Raw genomic sequence first — 17,513 nt, forward strand, 5'->3', positions numbered from 1 at the left:
TGCTAATCGTATTGTATTGATTATTAAACCTGTGTGTGTGTGTGTGTGTGTGTGTGTGTGCGTGCGTGCGTGCGTGCTTGCGTGTGTGTGTGTGTCTGTGTGTGTGTGTGTGTGTGTGTGTGTGTGTGTGTGTGCGTGCTTGCGTGTGTGTGTGTGTCTGTGTGTGTGTGTGTGTGTGTGTGTGTGTGTGTGTGTGGGTCTGACCTTTGTGGCCAGGGCCTCTGCATTCTCTCGGCACGACTTCTCAATCTCCAGCTGAGTCTGCAGGACGCTCACCTCCTCAATCACCATCTGAGACACTGTGGGGAGGACACACACACACACACACACACACACACACACACACACACACACACACACACACACACACACACACACACACAGACAGAAAGTTTTGATGAACTCCTTGTCATCAGAGATTCATTTCAGAGAGCCATGAACTGACGGTCTCTGCAGGTGCATTCAGGGACCGTTGTAAAAGTGCAATGCAGCCCTTCTTTTTGTGTTCATGGCATTATTATTTAAATCAAGCAAATCAAAATACCGTCACAGTGGTCACATCAAGAGTGTGTTCTTTTGACATTTAAAAGAAGCTGAAGTGTTAAAGTGTAAAAAGTTGATGACTGTAACACTTCGTATAACCCTGATACCGATATCTGATCGACTACGTGAATTATTTCAAAGAGAGGAAATGTTTCGGCATCAATCAAAGACTGAAATGTGACTCACACTAACAGACATTTCTAAGACTAAATCTGAAATAGCTGCCAAAATGAAAACTGCATCCCAGCTTAGAGGCGCATTAGCGCCATCTACAGGTCTGGAGTGTAACAAACGATAGTGAGCGCCATATTGGAAAGACTGACTCAACCTCATTTTTGATCCAGCTAGAAAAAAACAAAGAGGTGGCGCCTCCTCTCAAACATTCCCAACACGCCCACCTGTCAGTCATCTCAGCCACGCCCCCATATATGCAAATGTAGCACACCTCACAGCCTTTAAATTGCTGCAGTGTGTGTGTATAAATAAATTAGCTACACACACCCAACACTTTTTAAAACCTGTTTAATGCTTAATATGTCAGAATGAGTTCTTTAACATGGGGCTTCGTGAGGATTCATCAGATTTTGGAGACACCTTCAAGTGGACACTCGAGGAACTGCAACTTTTTTCCACCTCTGCATTTCCTTCATTTTTCAACGCTGCATGTTGCGGCTCGAATTTGCAAATAACCATGAGTCGAATCAAAAGTTCAGAGATAGAAACTGAACAAAAAGCCAAAGCTGATCCTGGATCCTCTCATATTAAACTCATGTGAAGTTTTGTGGTGATGATTTAGAGGATTCAGAGTAAAACCACCACAAATATCAGCGAGTGAGCCGGAGGATGTGAGAGGCCCGCAGCTGTGGAACATGTCACCAGAGCTGGGCTCGTCCTCAGCTATTTTAAAATGACCCAGATAAGGAGAGTTTGGGAGGATCTGGACTGAGAGGGTGGACACGGCGTGAGGGAGCCGTCCTAACCAGTCTAAAAAGATCCACGCTTGACCTTTCTCTTTCTCTCTTTTCATCCACAGTGAAATGTCAGACTTCACACAGATCATCCTCATCATAGATCGCTTTCACATGAGCATTTAGACACACTGTATTTGTCTCTTTATTCAGACCTGGACTCCTTCAGGCCTCAGAGATTATATTACAGTCAGCAGGATGCTCCGGCTAACATCTCTGATCCATTAACAGACCTCTTCCTGGTCCATGTGCAGGTCCCAGATGTGATTATACTGCTGACACACAAGGCTAAGGGCAGGAGGGGAGGTGCTCCTGCAAACCCTCTGAAGAGTCTCAAACTGCATGGATTCACGCTGTCTTACTTTGTATAGTTCTATATCTTTTAATAGTTCCATATCTTTTTAATATTTAGTTTTAATGTTTAGTTTTTAGTCTTGTGTCAGTGATTTGCATCCTGTGGCAAAGTAAGGTGCAGAGGTGGATGCAGCATGATGTTTGCATACAGTACAGTGAAACTAAGACTGCAGCAGGTGGGGTTTAGATATTTATATATAACGTACTGTTAGCCGTAGTCAGAGGTGCAGAGATCAGCCTTTAATGATCCTGTTTGTGGTTTAAAACTGAGAGAGGCAGTCTTCCCTGGATGCAAACGAAACCACTGCTGCAAGCTTCAATGATGTCATACTGCAGGATGCAGGAGTCTGACCTCATGTTCGAGCGGTTATGATGCATACCGTGCAGCTGCAGTATCCATGTGTTAGTCATCATTCCTTTAAACACGTCTTTAATCTCAAGTGATGACTTCAGGGTAAACGCTCCAGAGGATAATACGGGCATTAATCCATCTGTGTTATAAAAACAAAGCGTTACAAAAACGGCTCCTTTTGTTAAAACTGCATGATATTTTATTTCCCTTTGTCCACCATACACAAGCTGTAGCTGTGTCTGTAACAACTGCACTGCATTTCATGATCATTAAATACTCCCAGACGGATCAGTTCCCAAGTCAAAGGTAACATGCACTGACGTCATCAGACAGCCGGATCACAGAAGTCAGCAGAGTGTGCAGGTCTGTTCAGGTCTGTTCAGGTCTGTGCAGGTCTGTGCAGGTCTGTTCAGGTCTGTGCAGGTCTGTTCAGGTCTGTGCAGGTCTGTGCAGGTCTGTGCAGGTCTGTGCAGGTCTGTTCAGGTCTGTGCAGGTCTGTGCAGGTCTGTTCAGGTCTGTTCAGGTCTGTGCAGGTCTGTGCAGGTCTGTGCAGGTCTGTGCAGGTCTGTGTAGATCTAAGGGACGTCCTCAGGTTGGCACATTAAGACGAGTCCTATGCCTCACTAACACGAGGAACAAAAGTTTCATCATGCCGTCTGAAACAGAAAGAGCAGCTACAGTGGAACTCCTGAGAAGAGCAGAAGTTGCAGCATTAACCAGGGATCACTGGACATCACAGAGTTTGACTAAGTGGATCCTCTAAGCCTCAAACATCAACCCGTTAGTGTTAACGACAGGCCAGCTCAGTTAGGCTGCTGTGTGTTGAACCCTCCTGCGTGCCCAGCTAACACTCATGTGTCAAACAGAAACCTGGATTCAGATCCCAAGAGTGGCTTCACTGGACATCTAACAGAGCGACCTTTGCCTGCTTGATGATATTTAAGTCAGTTCAGTGTCAGTGATGCTCTGGCTTCTGTGAGGAGAGAGAGGATGATCTGATGAGGAGGAGGAGGAGGAGGAGGAGGAGGAGGAGGAGGAGGAGGAGGAGGAGGACAGGGAAGGCTTCTGGATCTATTTTTAATCCCTCAGTCATGTTTAATGTCTGTGGATGGGCTTTGGTGGTGTGATTCCCTCCCAGCCAGAGACACATTTAAACCCTGAGCTCTGTCCTCTCTCTCTCTCTCTCTGTTCAGTCTTTTTAACCACCGCCTCACAGCACATCGTCCTCTGCTCGGCTGCCCTCAGATCAGCTGCAGCTCTGTGGGTCAGACGCAGGAGGAAGAGTCAGTGGGTCTTCCTCTGATACCGTGCTCCTTTTATTAGAACTGTTTTTTCTGGAGGATCCGACGGCTGGTGCACAAACTGTGAAGCTCAGTCGTGTTGTTTCTTGTTTCTTTAGATGTGACCTTTTGACTTTGCATTGTTCCTGTTCGATGTCTCTGAAAGCATATCGGTGGAGACTAAAGATGTATCCGTAGAGAAGGGACAAGATGTCGGTATCTGAAGTGTTCTGAACCTTGTTGCAGTCGAAGCTGGCTTCGGTCGTATGGAGACAATCCGGTCCACGTGGAGGAAAAAGGAGGAGGCCAAATTTGCAATCCCAGAACCAATCGGGGAACTAGTCGCTGACGACGACTCTAAAGACAAACTTTAACCCCGGTTCTTCAGTTGGTAGCTAGACCTCACAGAACAGGAAGTCCGGGCACGGATATCTGGAGCATGAGTTAAGGTTAGGTTTCCACTGGCTACCCAGACGGGCCCAAAATATGGGTCACTGCTGCCAGAAGTTAAATTATTAAAGCTCATGGCTGCCCAGTTTCAGTGTTATGCAAACAATAATCTCTAACAGCTGATGCATGGCGCCTGCACAGGTCTCAAAGCGTCATCGTTCACAGACATTTAACAAAATGATGCTGAGGACTGAAAGTTCTGGTTCTGGTCATCTGCGTCATTTTTGCAGTTTTTCCAGATTTCCAGGGTCAGACAAAAGCGTCAACCTCCAGATTTGAAAATTGACTCTGATGTGAAACTGCAGTTCCTAAAGTGTCCAATTGAGGCTGTCTCCAGAAGCAAAGCGAACCCCATGGGAGCTCGTATTCAAGTGTCTAATTTTCCTGGGTCAGGTATGAGACCGTCCAGAAATCCTAAAGATAAGAATAAAGACGAACAGAACTGTCAAATGTTCACACAACAATATAATGTGTGTGTGTGTGTGTGTGTGTGTGTGTGCGTGTGTGTGTCTGTGTGCGCGTGTGTGTCTGTGTGTGTGTGTGTACGTGTGTGTGTGTGTGTGTGTGCGCGTGTGTGTGTGCGTGTGTGTGTCTGTGTGTGTGTGTGTGTGTGTGTGTGTGTCTGTGTGTGTGTCTGTGTGTGTGTGTGTGTCTGTGTGTGTGTCTGTGTGTGTGTGTGTGTGTGTGTCTGTGTGTGCGTGTGTGTGTGTCTGTGTGTGTGTGTGTGTGTGTGTGTGTGTGTGTGTGTGTGTGTCTGTGTGTGTGTGTGTGTGTGTGTGTGTGTGTGTGATCAGTAGGCTCCCTCAGTGTCCAAAGAGGACCTGATTGAGCCATCCACTCACTCGGACAGAGTCTGTCCAGCAGCGCTCTGTCTCCTGTCAGACCCGGTTCTGGGTCATTCTAACTCGTTGGACTTCTTGAGCCTCATGACGTGTCCTAAAAACCTGTAATGATCTGTAACAGGCTAAAACCAGATGCTGCTTTTGTTTTCCAGCTGCCCGCTGAAGCCGGGGAAAGCCTCTTTCGGTGATGATGCATGCTCAGAACAGATGATTTGGAGGATTAGCCAACACTAAGCACATCCACACATGGGTGACGGTGAAATCCCGGTGCAGAGGGATATGCTGTTGAAGAGGTGGACTGGGGTTTGAAACACCAAGAGACACCGTTTCCAGTCCGAACCTTACTTTCTACTGGTGTTAAAGACTTTATATGAAAGTGGAGGATGAAAGTGGAGGATGCATCATGGACTGAAAACGTCTCCTTCCTCTCCTGGAGAAAGGATTTATAGCCAAAGAGTCGTTGGTGTTAATGACGGTGGTTTTTAAGCTGTAACACTGACTGTAAAGCTGTGAACAATGGTGCACTAATCCAGCCTTCCAGAGCTCCTTTAAGCTTCTGCTGGAGAGATGCAGAGTGGGAAATATGACTCATGCATTTTAGGGGTTTGGGAAGCAGTTAAAGCACATTAAGTTTTCTCTATGTTCGCCATCATTTTGGGTTCTGCTGGTTTGATTCTTATTCATGCACTGGTTCCAAAAATGATGATCCAGGTCCCCCTTCACCAAGAGATGTTCATTTACATGGAAGCAGAGTTCAGTCAGGGCCACTCTCTGCTCTGTTCTGGAGCCCCCTGCCCTTCCATGTGTGTACGTGGAATGCCAAAGCCTGAGGCAGGGAGAGCACACCTCCAGTCTCTTTCATGTGCAGACATGAAACGCAAAGGCGGGGAGAGCAACAGCAAAGACCCCAAAGGGAGCATCAGTGATAATACATATGACACTGTTAAAATCAGACACAGCAGGAAGGAGGAGCTGGAAGAGGGGCGGCTTGGACCAGATCTTAGTTATGCTGCTATAGGCTTAGACTGACACACTGGGATCCTGTCTTTCCCTCTCTCTCCTCTCTCTGCCTGTCTCTCACTTTAACTCTTCCTGTCCCATTAAAGTTACTAACCATAGACCTTTCTGGAGTCCCTGAGCTCCCTTGTCTCATAGGTTCCTCTGGATCTCTGCTGCCGTGGACGTGCCAGACTCCAGCTGCTACAACTACTACTATCCGGATGGTCTAGACCTGCTCACAGAGTCAGCTGCTCCTAAAGACGTCATGTATGGATCTGGGGGATCATAATTTACAGAGATATAAACGTGTTAAAGAGAGTTGACTTGAAATGTAAACCTCAACATGATCTAAAATAATAAGCAGGGTGAAATGATCTGATTGATATCAGTCCGTGACCCGCTGCTCTCCGTCTGACCCCAAAAAGCCATCCGTCTGTTGGTCCTCTGAGCGTTTAATTCTCTGAGTGTGATTACAGTATCTCTGAGAGCTCAGGGAGAGGGCCACCACAGGCTTCCATCTGAGTCCAGGACACTGAGTAAGTAGGCTAAGCTAACAGTGCTACAGGCTGTCAGTGCAGCAGAGCTGAGTGGTTTCACTGTTAGCTTCCAGCTACATGTTCATACAGTCACATTAGAGGTAGTGTGATGCAGGTCTCTTTCTGCTGGTTTAATAAAACCCCGTCCTGTGAGGTGGTTTTGAAACTCTTATTCTGCTGCTCAGGCTTCATACAGAGCTTCAATTACAGAAGCTCTACCAGTTTAGAGTCTCTGCAGCCATCACTGTGAGGATGGTGTTCTGCTTTCACACAGAGGAACTACAATGCTAACAATAACTAGATCCTTCAGTTCCTGCAGGACTGTGTGATGCAGTGAGGCTCTTACAGTCTGCTATTCCAGGGGGGGGATGTGTGCATTCCTCTAACGCCTCGTCTGTAACACCGCGTCTGCAACGTGGAGAGGATGCAAACAATGTGACAGAGGTGTAATGGTGAAGCACAGTCGTACCGCATCTGAGGTAGAAACAGAGGCGGGATGGGGGTTAGGGTTATCTGTAAAGACAACTTTAGCAAGACTTTTTCCTAGAAGGGCGCAAAAGTAACCTCCTTAAAACAGATCCACATCAGTGCTGCAGCAGGTTTTATGTCTGGGTCTGCATCTTAAACTTGATCTTGACTTTTTATCATAAGGTGTCATAAAAGCTCAATAATGGAGCGTTAAAGTTCCTGTGAGTCCGGGGTCAGGTCATGTTGTCACAGTTTTATTGTCACTCAATCCGCTCCGGACCGGCTGAGTCCGGCCTTTGAGATTCAAACGAGCCTGAAATGAAGAGTCGGAGTCTCCCTCATTAAACACATCAAATACGGAGCAGCAGGTAGAAAGGCCGTCTGAAGGACCACAGTGGACACAGAGTCAAAGTGGAAACCCCCGTCCACACTCACACACACACACACACACACACACACACACACACACACACACACACACACACACACACTCATCCTTCCCCCTGCTGCTGAATTATTCATGGCAGGAGGTTTTAATAATTCATGGGAATAACATGACAGGAGCGTCCGCTGGCTCCTCGGGGGAGAGTCGGTGAATGAATAAATGAGTGAATGAATGAAAGACGGAGCGGATGAAGTGATGGAACCTGGAAGGTTTCTGCTGAGATCGTACGTCAGTAAGTTTCTGACAATCATTTTTAGGTTCCGGTCCAACTAAAGGACTCGTCACCTGACTGGAACCTTGGATCGAAGCAGGAAGTGACCTAGAATCCAAAAGTCCTCAGAGTCTCTGCAGACGGAGGGTCGATTTGATACAACTGGAGGTAGTTATGTAACATCCGGTGAGTGATGCTTGGTTTGAGAGTCGTTGCAGGTTTTCTTACGGAGGCAGTCCAGCCTGCATGTTCTGGAGTCTCCGACTCGGTGAGGAGCAGCAACATAGTCGTACTGACACCGCACCTTTAACCTTCAACGATTGTTTGGACGAATAATCTGTCACAGTGAGCCTCCAATCAGGCCACGCCCCCTTATCATCCTGGGCCCTAAATGGTGGAGTGTAGCCCTCATGAGAGTGCAGCGATCAGCGCTTAGATAACGTTTCTCAACACCTACTCCCTTCTCACGTCTCAGGTTTCTACTCCGACTGGAAGCGAAGGCGACTCACGCCAAAGGAAGTCCCCGAATAGGAAGTCGCTGTTCTTAAAGGCACGTGTCCAAATGTCATGCAAACACATCTCATGATAGTTTTCATAAAGTTCTGTAACCATGATTGTCCTTAAAGGTGGTCCTCTGGGAGTTTGAAGCATGCACACTCTAAAAAAACTAAAGGTCTACAAGTCTCTGTCCTTTCCTCCGTCCTCAACCTTTGAGCAAACATTCAACCCACGTCCTCCTCCAGGTGAAGACAAGGTGGAGGACTGCCTGGTCCTCCTGTTACCTCCACACAACAGTGACTAAACCGGAATTCAAACCATGGCTGCCAGAACATCAACCACCCGGACCGAGCCGCTCTGCAGCTTCTTGTGTTTCCACCATGAAACAGAAACCTGCCCCCGTTCCCTGGCCTTTGGAATCAAACCCCACTTTCCTCCACAGGCGTTGATATCTGGTTCTAGCATCATGTAATGATAATCAATTAAGCCTGATAATGAACCCTGATGTCTCTTACCTCTGTGAATAGTCATGACTGATACCAGGAGCTGCTGCGTCCTCCTCACCGAGCAACTTAACCTCAAACACAGAAGGCTCTCCCTGACGCTCGTCATGGAAACACACACACACACACACACACACACACACACACACACACACACACACACACACACACACACACACACACTCCCCTCCTCTCTTAGACACACCTGTTCAGAGGACAAGGTGTTGGTGATGTCATGTCGACGGGAGGCGAGGAGGAGGAGAAAGGGAAGGTGTCAGCTGTCTGATGAGGGGCGGTCTGATGTTTCAGTCTCTTCTGTTGAACCTGATGTTCGCTGATGTGTGACTTTCAAGAACAATCTAACTTCAGAATCTAACTTTAATGAAGTCTTTTCAAAATGACGTCAAGTTTACCAAACACGAGGACGGTCATCAGAAGCTGGTCCATAAAAATCCAGACCACAAGACTTCAGCCCGTCCTCAGGTACGTGGGGGATTTTAAAAACGCTGTGTTTGGCCTCACGTCCACAGACTGTAAAGGTAACGGACGTAGTCTCCATGACGTCACCCGTCTGTTTCTGAAGCGCTGTTTTGACACCGATCGGCGGCGGCAGCCATATTGGAAACGTTGAACTCAACATAACTGATGTAAAGAGGCGGAGTCTGAGCCTCCTCGCCAACAGCTGCAGTGTTCCCAGCTGTCAGTCAAGTCAGCTGTGCCTCTCATTGGACGACTCGTAATCTTAATATCTTGGTGTGGACGTTGTTACTGCTCAGCATGGCAGAAACATCAGTAACCAAGTTATTCTTACAAAGCTTAGACTGTTAGGGATACGAGATGATAATTCATATTTCACTTTAACCAATAAACCCACCAAAGCTCTCTCGGCATGTTACGTGTGACTCACCTCTCTTGATGTGCTTCAGTTGTCTCTCGGCCTCGTCTCTCTCCACCGTCAGTCTGTTGCACTGCAGGACAGACGGGTCAATGCATCAGATCATGTTCCACAACACACTGAATATACAGGTCACTGATACCAGGAGAGTACAGTTACACACACACACACACACACACACACACACACACACACACACACACACAGCCGCAGGTTCTTCCAAGCAGTCTGAGAGAAAAAATGAGGGGTCGACTGATTATTGGGGGGATGATATTTAGCATTTGGTGGATTACCTGTATCAGCATTTTGTTTTACTGATGCTGATCAACTTCATTTATTCTACAGTTTGCCTCTTTGTCTCCACTGCAGTCGGTCTTTCCCTCTAGAGGTGCTTTTCCATCACAAGTACCAGGAACTACTCTTCAAGGAACTAAATGGTCCCATGACAATAACGCAAATCAGGCCAGTGACGTACGGAGATGCAATAAAAGTAACTACGCACTACGCCGCCAGACCAGCAGAGGGCAGTAAGAAAGAGATGAAGGCCGTACAACAAAGATGACACCATAGAAGGAGACGGACAGGACGGCAGAGTCATGAGTGACACCACAGTTAGCATGTTAGCATTAAGGAGATTACTCTTGCGCTGTTTTTGATCGTGCTTCATGGCATCACACGGATTGGTTGAATCAACACTTGGAAGGAGACGAGTGTGAGTAGAAAAGAGGATTCAACACGCCCGAAACGCTCGACTTAAAGCAACAAGACAGATTTTAAAGGCCTCGTCAGAGATGGAGCGGTGTTACAGTGTAAAGACTGACCCTGTTAACTGGAGACTCTCAGCCGGATGCATCCCTCACAAACGTCTCCAGACAATCATTAAATATCTGATGAGGATATTGGGAGGATAAAAACTAAACTAGTTTGCATTCCCAAGGACTCCTTCTGTGTTTCAACAGCTGTTGTAAACTCCACAAACACTGACACGTTCAGCTGAAGGTCTCCAGTTTACAGGGTCACTCTTCAGACTGGAACACCGGGAGCTGACAGAGATGCAGTCACACCATCAGGCTCAGAGAAGACCGATGTTCAGGAGGTATTAAACCAAGAGAATCACAGGTGTGTGTGTGAGGTTAGTGTGACATAAAAACACTGAGGGTACTCGACCAATCAGAAACATTCAGCATCGTAGACCCGCCCCCAAAGTTCCTGGACTAAATGTAGTTCCTGGTTCCAGTTATGGCAGATGAACCGTCTAAATGAGGTCTGGAGTCTGAACAAAAATCAAAACCTTGCAATGTTTGCACTCAGACTTCTAAAAAAGGCTTTCTTTATTTGCTTTCTTTCTTATTTGGTAGAAATAAAGACATAAAAACACGTCTTCTCTAAAGTTCAACTCTTAAAATCACCCACTTTAAAAAAAGCAGAACCTTGAAGTATCCCAAAGACCCAATATTTAAAGGACATGTCATAATATGTGACTTTAGTGCGGTGGATGTTACTACTTTTTCCTCTTGGGTCTAATCTCAGATTTAAAAGGGAGTGACATCATCTCGTTATCGATTTCCTCTCTTCTTAATGGGACAGAGATGTCCAGTGACCCTTGGAACTACTGCAGTCAATAAGAGGAGATTCAATGGTAACTGGAGCGTTCACTGACCTACTGGGGAGAAAGCAAACAAAGAAGAATAGTGTGTGTAATGAATGATTGTGCATCCAGTGGTTTCATTTCATCTCTAGGAAAAGGAAGAAGAAGAAGAAGAAGAAGAAGAAGAAGAAGAAGAAGAAGAAGAAGAAGAAGAAGAAGCAAACAAAAGCCTGAAAACCAAACCTCTGTGTCTTTAATCTGTGATCATACGATGTGTTCAGGTGAGCTCCTGATGACCCCGCTCTGCCCTCCATGTTTGATCACACGGTGTGTTCAGGTGAGCTCCTGATGACCCCGCTCTGCCCTCCATGTTTGATCACACGGTGTGTTCAGGTGAGCTCCTGATGACCCCGCTCTGCCCTCCATGTTTGATCACACGGTGTGTTCAGGTGAGCTCCTGATGACCCCGCTCTGCCCTCCATGTTTGATCACACGGTGTGTTCAGGTGAGCTCCTGATGACCCCGCTCTGCCCTCCATGTTTGATCACACGGTGTGTTCAGGTGAGCTCCTGATGACCCCGCTCTGCCCTCCATGTTTGATCACACGGTGTGTTCAGGTGAGCTCCTGATCACCCCGCTCTGCCCTCCATGTTTGATCACACGGTGTGTTCAGGTGAGCTCCTGATCACCCCGCTCTGCCCTCCATGTTTGATCACACGGTGTGTTCAGGTGAGCTCCCGATGACCCCGCTCTGCCCTCCATGTTTGATCACACGGTGTGTTCAGGTGAGCTCCCGATGACCCCGCTCTGCCCTCCATGTTTGATCACACGGTGTGTTCAGGTGAGCTCCTGATGACCCCGCTCTGCCCTCCATGTTTGATCACACGGTGTGTTCAGGTGAGCTCCTGATCACCCCGCTCTGCCCTCCATGTTTGATCACACGGTGTGTTCAGGTGAGCTCCTGATGACCCCGCTCTGCCCTCCATGTTTGATCACACGGTGTGTTCAGGTGAGCTCCTGATGACCCCGCTCTGCCCTCCATGTTTGATCACACGGTGTGTTCAGGTGAGCTCCTGATGACCCCGCTCTGCCCTCCATGTTTGATCACACGGTGTGTTCAGGTGAGCTCCTGATGACCCTGCTCACCCCTCCATGCTTGTATTAATCACAGATTTAAGGGCTTGAATTTAAAGTCATGAGAAGTCTGCAGCTGGCTCTAAATCCTTAAAATCAGCTCTAATGTTCAGGACTCAGCCGGAGTGAGGCCTTTACTGAGCGCAGCAGCATGAGCTGTTTAATGATGCATTCAGGGCCGTCTCTGTTTTCTTGTAAAGCCTGTAATTATCCCAGAGTGCCCGTACTGTATTTATCAGGTCTCTGTGCTCAGGTGGTCATCAGTCACAGGTTCACAGATCAGACCACAGTGACCAATAAAGGAGTCACTGCAGGCTCTGGTTCTTCCTCTTTGGGAACCAACAGCTGCTGCAGAAACACATTGTTGTTTTTACTGCTCACTCCTCTTTATCTGACGGCGACCCTGAACTGATCATATAACGCTGGACATCCTAACAACAGTATTTTGTCTTTGCTAGCTGGCTAGCTGTTAGCTCCACCATTGATTGATAAGTATACTTCCTGACTAGAACAAAAGCCAGATCACAAAGTGATGCAATGTGTCGCCGCCCTAGTGGCAGCAACACAGGTTACATGCATTGATGGATGGATGGATGGATGGATGGATGGATAGATGAATGAATGAATGAATGGATGGATGGATGGATGGATGGATGGATGGATGGATGGACGGATGGATGAATGGATGGATGGATGGATGGATGGATGGATGGATGAATGAATGAATGAATGGATGGATGGATGGATGGATGGATGGATGGATGGATGGATGGATGGACAGACAGATGGGTGAATGGATGGATGGATGCTCATTTTTGAAGCACCGTCTTCATTATTAAGATGTTTTATGACTGGATGAGTTACAGAGAAAAGGAGTTTAAATTCATGTTAAATCTTCAGCGTTCATCTCGTGTTCACACCTTCACCTGGTCTCATCACAGATACGTTGTTGTGTAAAAGTGATTTCTGACTCAAGAGAAGAAGTGATGGATGATAATCCCTACAATCAGAGGTCTCTGCGGTGACTTCACATTGAGAAAGAAGATGTTTCATGGTGGGAGATAGAAGTGTAGTGAAAGCTGAAAGGGGTGTGTCTGCAGTAAAACCAGCATTAGATAAAAAAGGACAAAAAGGACATCAGGATCCATCTTTCTTCCTCTCTCTCTCTCTTCTTCGGCAGCAGGAAGCACATGGCCCAGTTTCTCCCAGCTCTACCTGCAGTCTCTCACACTGTCAGCTCAGATCTCCCTCAGGAGCGCAGCGCGGGCAGCGGGTTCACCGGCACACAGAACACCACTGATGCTGCCAGGATAGAGCGGTTCAAATCCCCTCTCTGCTCGGAGAGTCCGGGTGAATGACTACACTTTTTACATTTACATAAAAATATGAAAATCTGCTGCTATCAGAGGATCTGACTGAACGCACAGGCGGATATCTGAAAGGCAGAATCTAAGTCAGACGCAGCTTTCCTTTAAAATTTAATGCTTCCACGTTTAGCAAGTAGTTGGTTTGTGTACTTGGCTAGTGTTGGAGCAATGAAACATTAGAGTACTCGTGCATCTCCATCCTCGACCAATCAATATCAAGAAGGGGCGGGACTTCTCATTTCACCTTTGTAAGCAGAGAGGTCTGTAGAAGTCCCAATGGAGGCGAAACTGACCACAATGGTCCCTGTTAACAGAACCAGAAGTGCTGCGTCAGCAGCCACAACTTTTCTAACCTGAATACTTTGAGGTCGGTTTTTCATAAGCTGAGGTCTATAAGTAGAGAACATGTTGGCTGATATATAATCCTGATATCATGACGTGGGCTCAGAGTAATGCTGCAAAGGACTTTATACTGAGGTGATATCTAGCGTTGGCACGTTTCCCATAATGCCACAGCACCTGAGCTCTGCGGGGAGAACGCAGGACGGCCAAATGGACACGAGGGATCGCTGGCATCGCTCGACAGCAGCCACACTGACGAGGCTTCCTGCAGTGTCCGCAGACATTACTTATCAGTGAGCGCAGTCATCGGCCTGTGCTGATTATTTTAAAATGCCGTAATCCGCCGGATTCATTGGCTGTCTGATTAATCTGCTGTCCAATTAATCCACTCTCTGATTATGTGCAACGAATGGATTGTTTGATTGTATCCGATAATCGGTTATCCGATCGTGTCTAATCGATGGACTGTTCGATTATATCGGATTAATCAACTATCCAATTATTCGGCTGTCCAATTTTGTCCCGATTAATCGACTCTCTGATTGTGTCTAATTAATTGACTGCCTATTAACAGACTGTCCAATTATGTCAGACCTATCGAGTGTCCAATTAATCGGCTTATTTATTAAGCGGTTATCCCTAAGAGTTAGACTAGCCAGTTATGCCAGCGCTGTATGTGGAAGAATATAATCTCTGGTACTCAAACTAATTTACATATTCACTCATTGGCCGGTGTATTGTGCGGCCATTGGCCCCGGTGTATTGTGCGGCCATTGGCCCCGGTGTATTGCGCGGTCATTGGAAGGTGTATTGCGCGGTCATTGGCCGGTGTATTGCGCGGTCATTGGCCAGTGTATTGCGCGGTCATTGGCCAGTGTAATGCGCGGTCATTGGCCGGTGTATTGCGCGGTCATTGGCCGGTGTATTGCGCGGTCATTGGCCCCGGTGTATTGCGCGGTCATTGGCCGGTGTATTGCGCGGTCATTGGCCGGTGTATTGCGCGGTCATTGGCCGGTGTATTGCGCGGTCATTGGCCGGTGTATTGCGCGGTCATTGGCCGGTGTATTGCGCGGTCATTGGAAGGTGTATTAGGCCGCCAGTTTCAGTAAATGTTACGTATTCCGCTGAGTTTCTACGGTTCATAAAAAACACCAGATACCAGACTTAAGAGCATGACTTTAGAGCACGACTGCAAAAAGATACAAACATGACGCAGTGCAGTCTGGGTAATGTAGTTCAGGTGTTGTTATGACTTGGCCTTTGAAAGATAAATCTACAACATGGCTGAACCATAATTCAAAATGATTGCTGCTCCTGTAAAGCTCGTTACATGATTTACACTCTTTCCATCATATACGTTGTTGGTCTACCCTACAACTACAGCACAAGAATCTCAACTCTGATAGGCTAGTGCGACTTGCAAGCTCAGGTTGAATTAACCCATCAGAAATTCACCATTTCCCTGATCACTGCTCCAAATCTCCGGGATACTGGGAGGGTGGAGGGTTCTGCTCTGGCAACCCATGCAAGGTACAGACTAGCAGGCTCAGGGGGTTGATGGTGGCCTTGTGGGTCAAAGGGTGCAGCTCAGCACCAAGCACTATTACTCAGCTTGTTTAATTGCCTTTCATAATTAAGTGAAGCATCATCAGCATGAGGATTTAGGGACGATTTCAAAGTGTGTCCACTTTTAGAGGAGTAAATCCTCCAGTATCCTGAGAATCAGAGTAACAAGGAGGAAGGTTTGCTGAGGTGGACTCTGCAGAATCAGCAGGTTTAAACATGGGGCGAGGCTTTTTAGATTTAATGGATGCATTAATTCAGCTCAGACTGTCAGCAGCACATGGCTCACTGTAAAGGTCCTCCATGAAACCACTAAATCAAATCTCTAACACAACATTAAAGTGTTCTCCTCCTCTAAACAGAGAGATGATGAAGAAATGTAGGGAGGGGTCTCTTCATGTCTACAATAACCTCCAGGAGGAGCCGGCCGGTGAATGAAACCTGTCCCATCTGCTCTGAGAGACACACAGAGATCCTCCTGACACACAGATCCTCCTGACACACAGATCCTCCTGACACATACAGAGAGATTAACAGGCTGAATTAACCGGATTAAAGGCGGGTTAAAGGCGGACTAAAGGGCAGGTTTACCTCTGTTTGCATGTGCGCGCCCCTCTCCTCCTCCTCGCATCCCTCCATCTGTGCAGACGATGAGCAGGGGAGCATGATGAAAGAAAGATTGTAAAATAGTCCCTCCTCCGTCCTCTCCTTCTCAGGCGAGCTGATCTGAAACTAAATTAAGCTGCAAAGAGTCTCTTCACCTCTTCATCTCTTCATCTCTTCATCATGTCTGGATCTGAGCCCATCCTTTTTCTCCGGGACGCATGGGATGGAGAGGAGCTGCTGCTGCTGCTGCTGCTGCCGGCGGACAGGACCCTCCTCCTCCTCCTCCTCTTCCTCCTCCTCTTCCTTTCACTGACAGCATCATCTGGCTCCCCCTGAACCCCTCCTCCTCCCTGTTTCCTCCTCTTCCTCCTCTCCCAGTGCTGCAGGCAGAGATGGGCTTACATGAAGCTGTTAAATACTCAGACATCATTATTCTTCATTTTTAATATCGTTCTGCTTAAAACAGTCAAACTCATCCCTGATTTTATCCCGTGACCTCATCGTGGTCATTTTTAGATCCAGAAGACCCCCCAGGGAGTCATGGTGCGTTCACGTGCTCATATAAAAGTGCGACAAATTCAGTGTTGCTTTCAGGTTCACTTCTGAAATGGTATTTTTGCACAAATGTAGCCTAATCCTTCTGTATTTAAAATTCATTTTTTAAATGAACATTTAGTTTCTTCTTTTGGAGACATAGAGAATCTGTAAAGGTCAGACTGAGCTCTGTGAATGCTTTTCTATTCTGAGTGTGTTTGTATCTGTTAAACTCCTGTACTGACATCTAGAGGAATAAACCTGCAACTACAAGTGATTCCTTTCTGTTTCAAATATTACAAAGTCTTCTCATGTGAATCAGAATATGAGAAACTTTTAGAGAGATCTCATATGTTTGTATGAAACATTGAGGAAATGCCTCAGGTCATACTTTTGATAAAAACAACAGAATATGAATATTTGTGTTATGATGTACACATTAAAATATACTTTATCTGAAGGTGAAGGTTCTCAGTCATCCAGGTCATGGTAATCCAAAGTTTGATCTGTGAGGCAGTCCAGTTGCCGTAAGGATCAAACTTTATCTGAATGAAATGTGATGGATAAAGATTGAACCTGCTGAAGAACTGTACTCTTAAATACATTTAAAGTGCTCTTTATTTTTTTAAATTATAAAAAACAGTGACAAGACTGAACGGTCACGTGGGACAGATTAACGAAAGTGTAAAGACTCAGTGGAGGTTGAGGTCTTGATGGGAAGGTGTGAATGGTACAGTGTCTGTAAGAAACATTAGAGCAACTGTGGCAGAAAGAATGGACAGAAGGAAAAAGAGGAAGGCAGTACTTCTCTGTGCAGCCATCAATTACATGGAAAAGGATGGGGTTAAAGACTGGGCGGAGGGATGAGGTGGTCCTAACCAGACTTAAACTGGGGCACTGTGGACTGGCCCAGTACCTTAAAACCAACTGGGCTGTATGCCAGACTGTAAGTAGGTGCTAAACCTAGCCTCTGGAGGGCAGCATCACACTCCCCAGTGTACAGCCTGCCGGAAACCCATTAGAAGAAGAAGAAGA

The 17,513-nt window shown here is 46.7% G+C and overlaps 1 protein-coding gene across 2 annotated transcripts in view; it reads right to left on the bottom strand.

Moving 5' to 3' along the window:
* Positions 1 to 16,248, bottom strand: part of shtn3 (shootin 3) — a 34,966-nt gene extending 18,718 nt beyond the window's left edge. For both annotated transcript variants that reach the window (XM_034690890.1, XM_034690891.1), the window contains exons 1-3: positions 15,930 to 16,248; positions 9,357 to 9,417; positions 205 to 299 (exon numbers count right to left, since the gene is read on the bottom strand). In XM_034690890.1, the coding sequence (XP_034546781.1) occupies positions 205 to 299; positions 9,357 to 9,417; positions 15,930 to 16,004 (231 nt within the window). In that variant the 5' untranslated portion in view covers positions 16,005 to 16,248. The remainder of the gene's footprint in view (positions 1 to 204; positions 300 to 9,356; positions 9,418 to 15,929) is intronic.
* Positions 16,249 to 17,513: the final 1,265 nt, after the last annotated feature.

Source organism: Notolabrus celidotus, chromosome 8, assembly GCF_009762535.1.
Source record: "Notolabrus celidotus isolate fNotCel1 chromosome 8, fNotCel1.pri, whole genome shotgun sequence".
Lineage (NCBI taxonomy): Eukaryota > Metazoa > Chordata > Actinopteri > Labriformes > Labridae > Notolabrus > Notolabrus celidotus.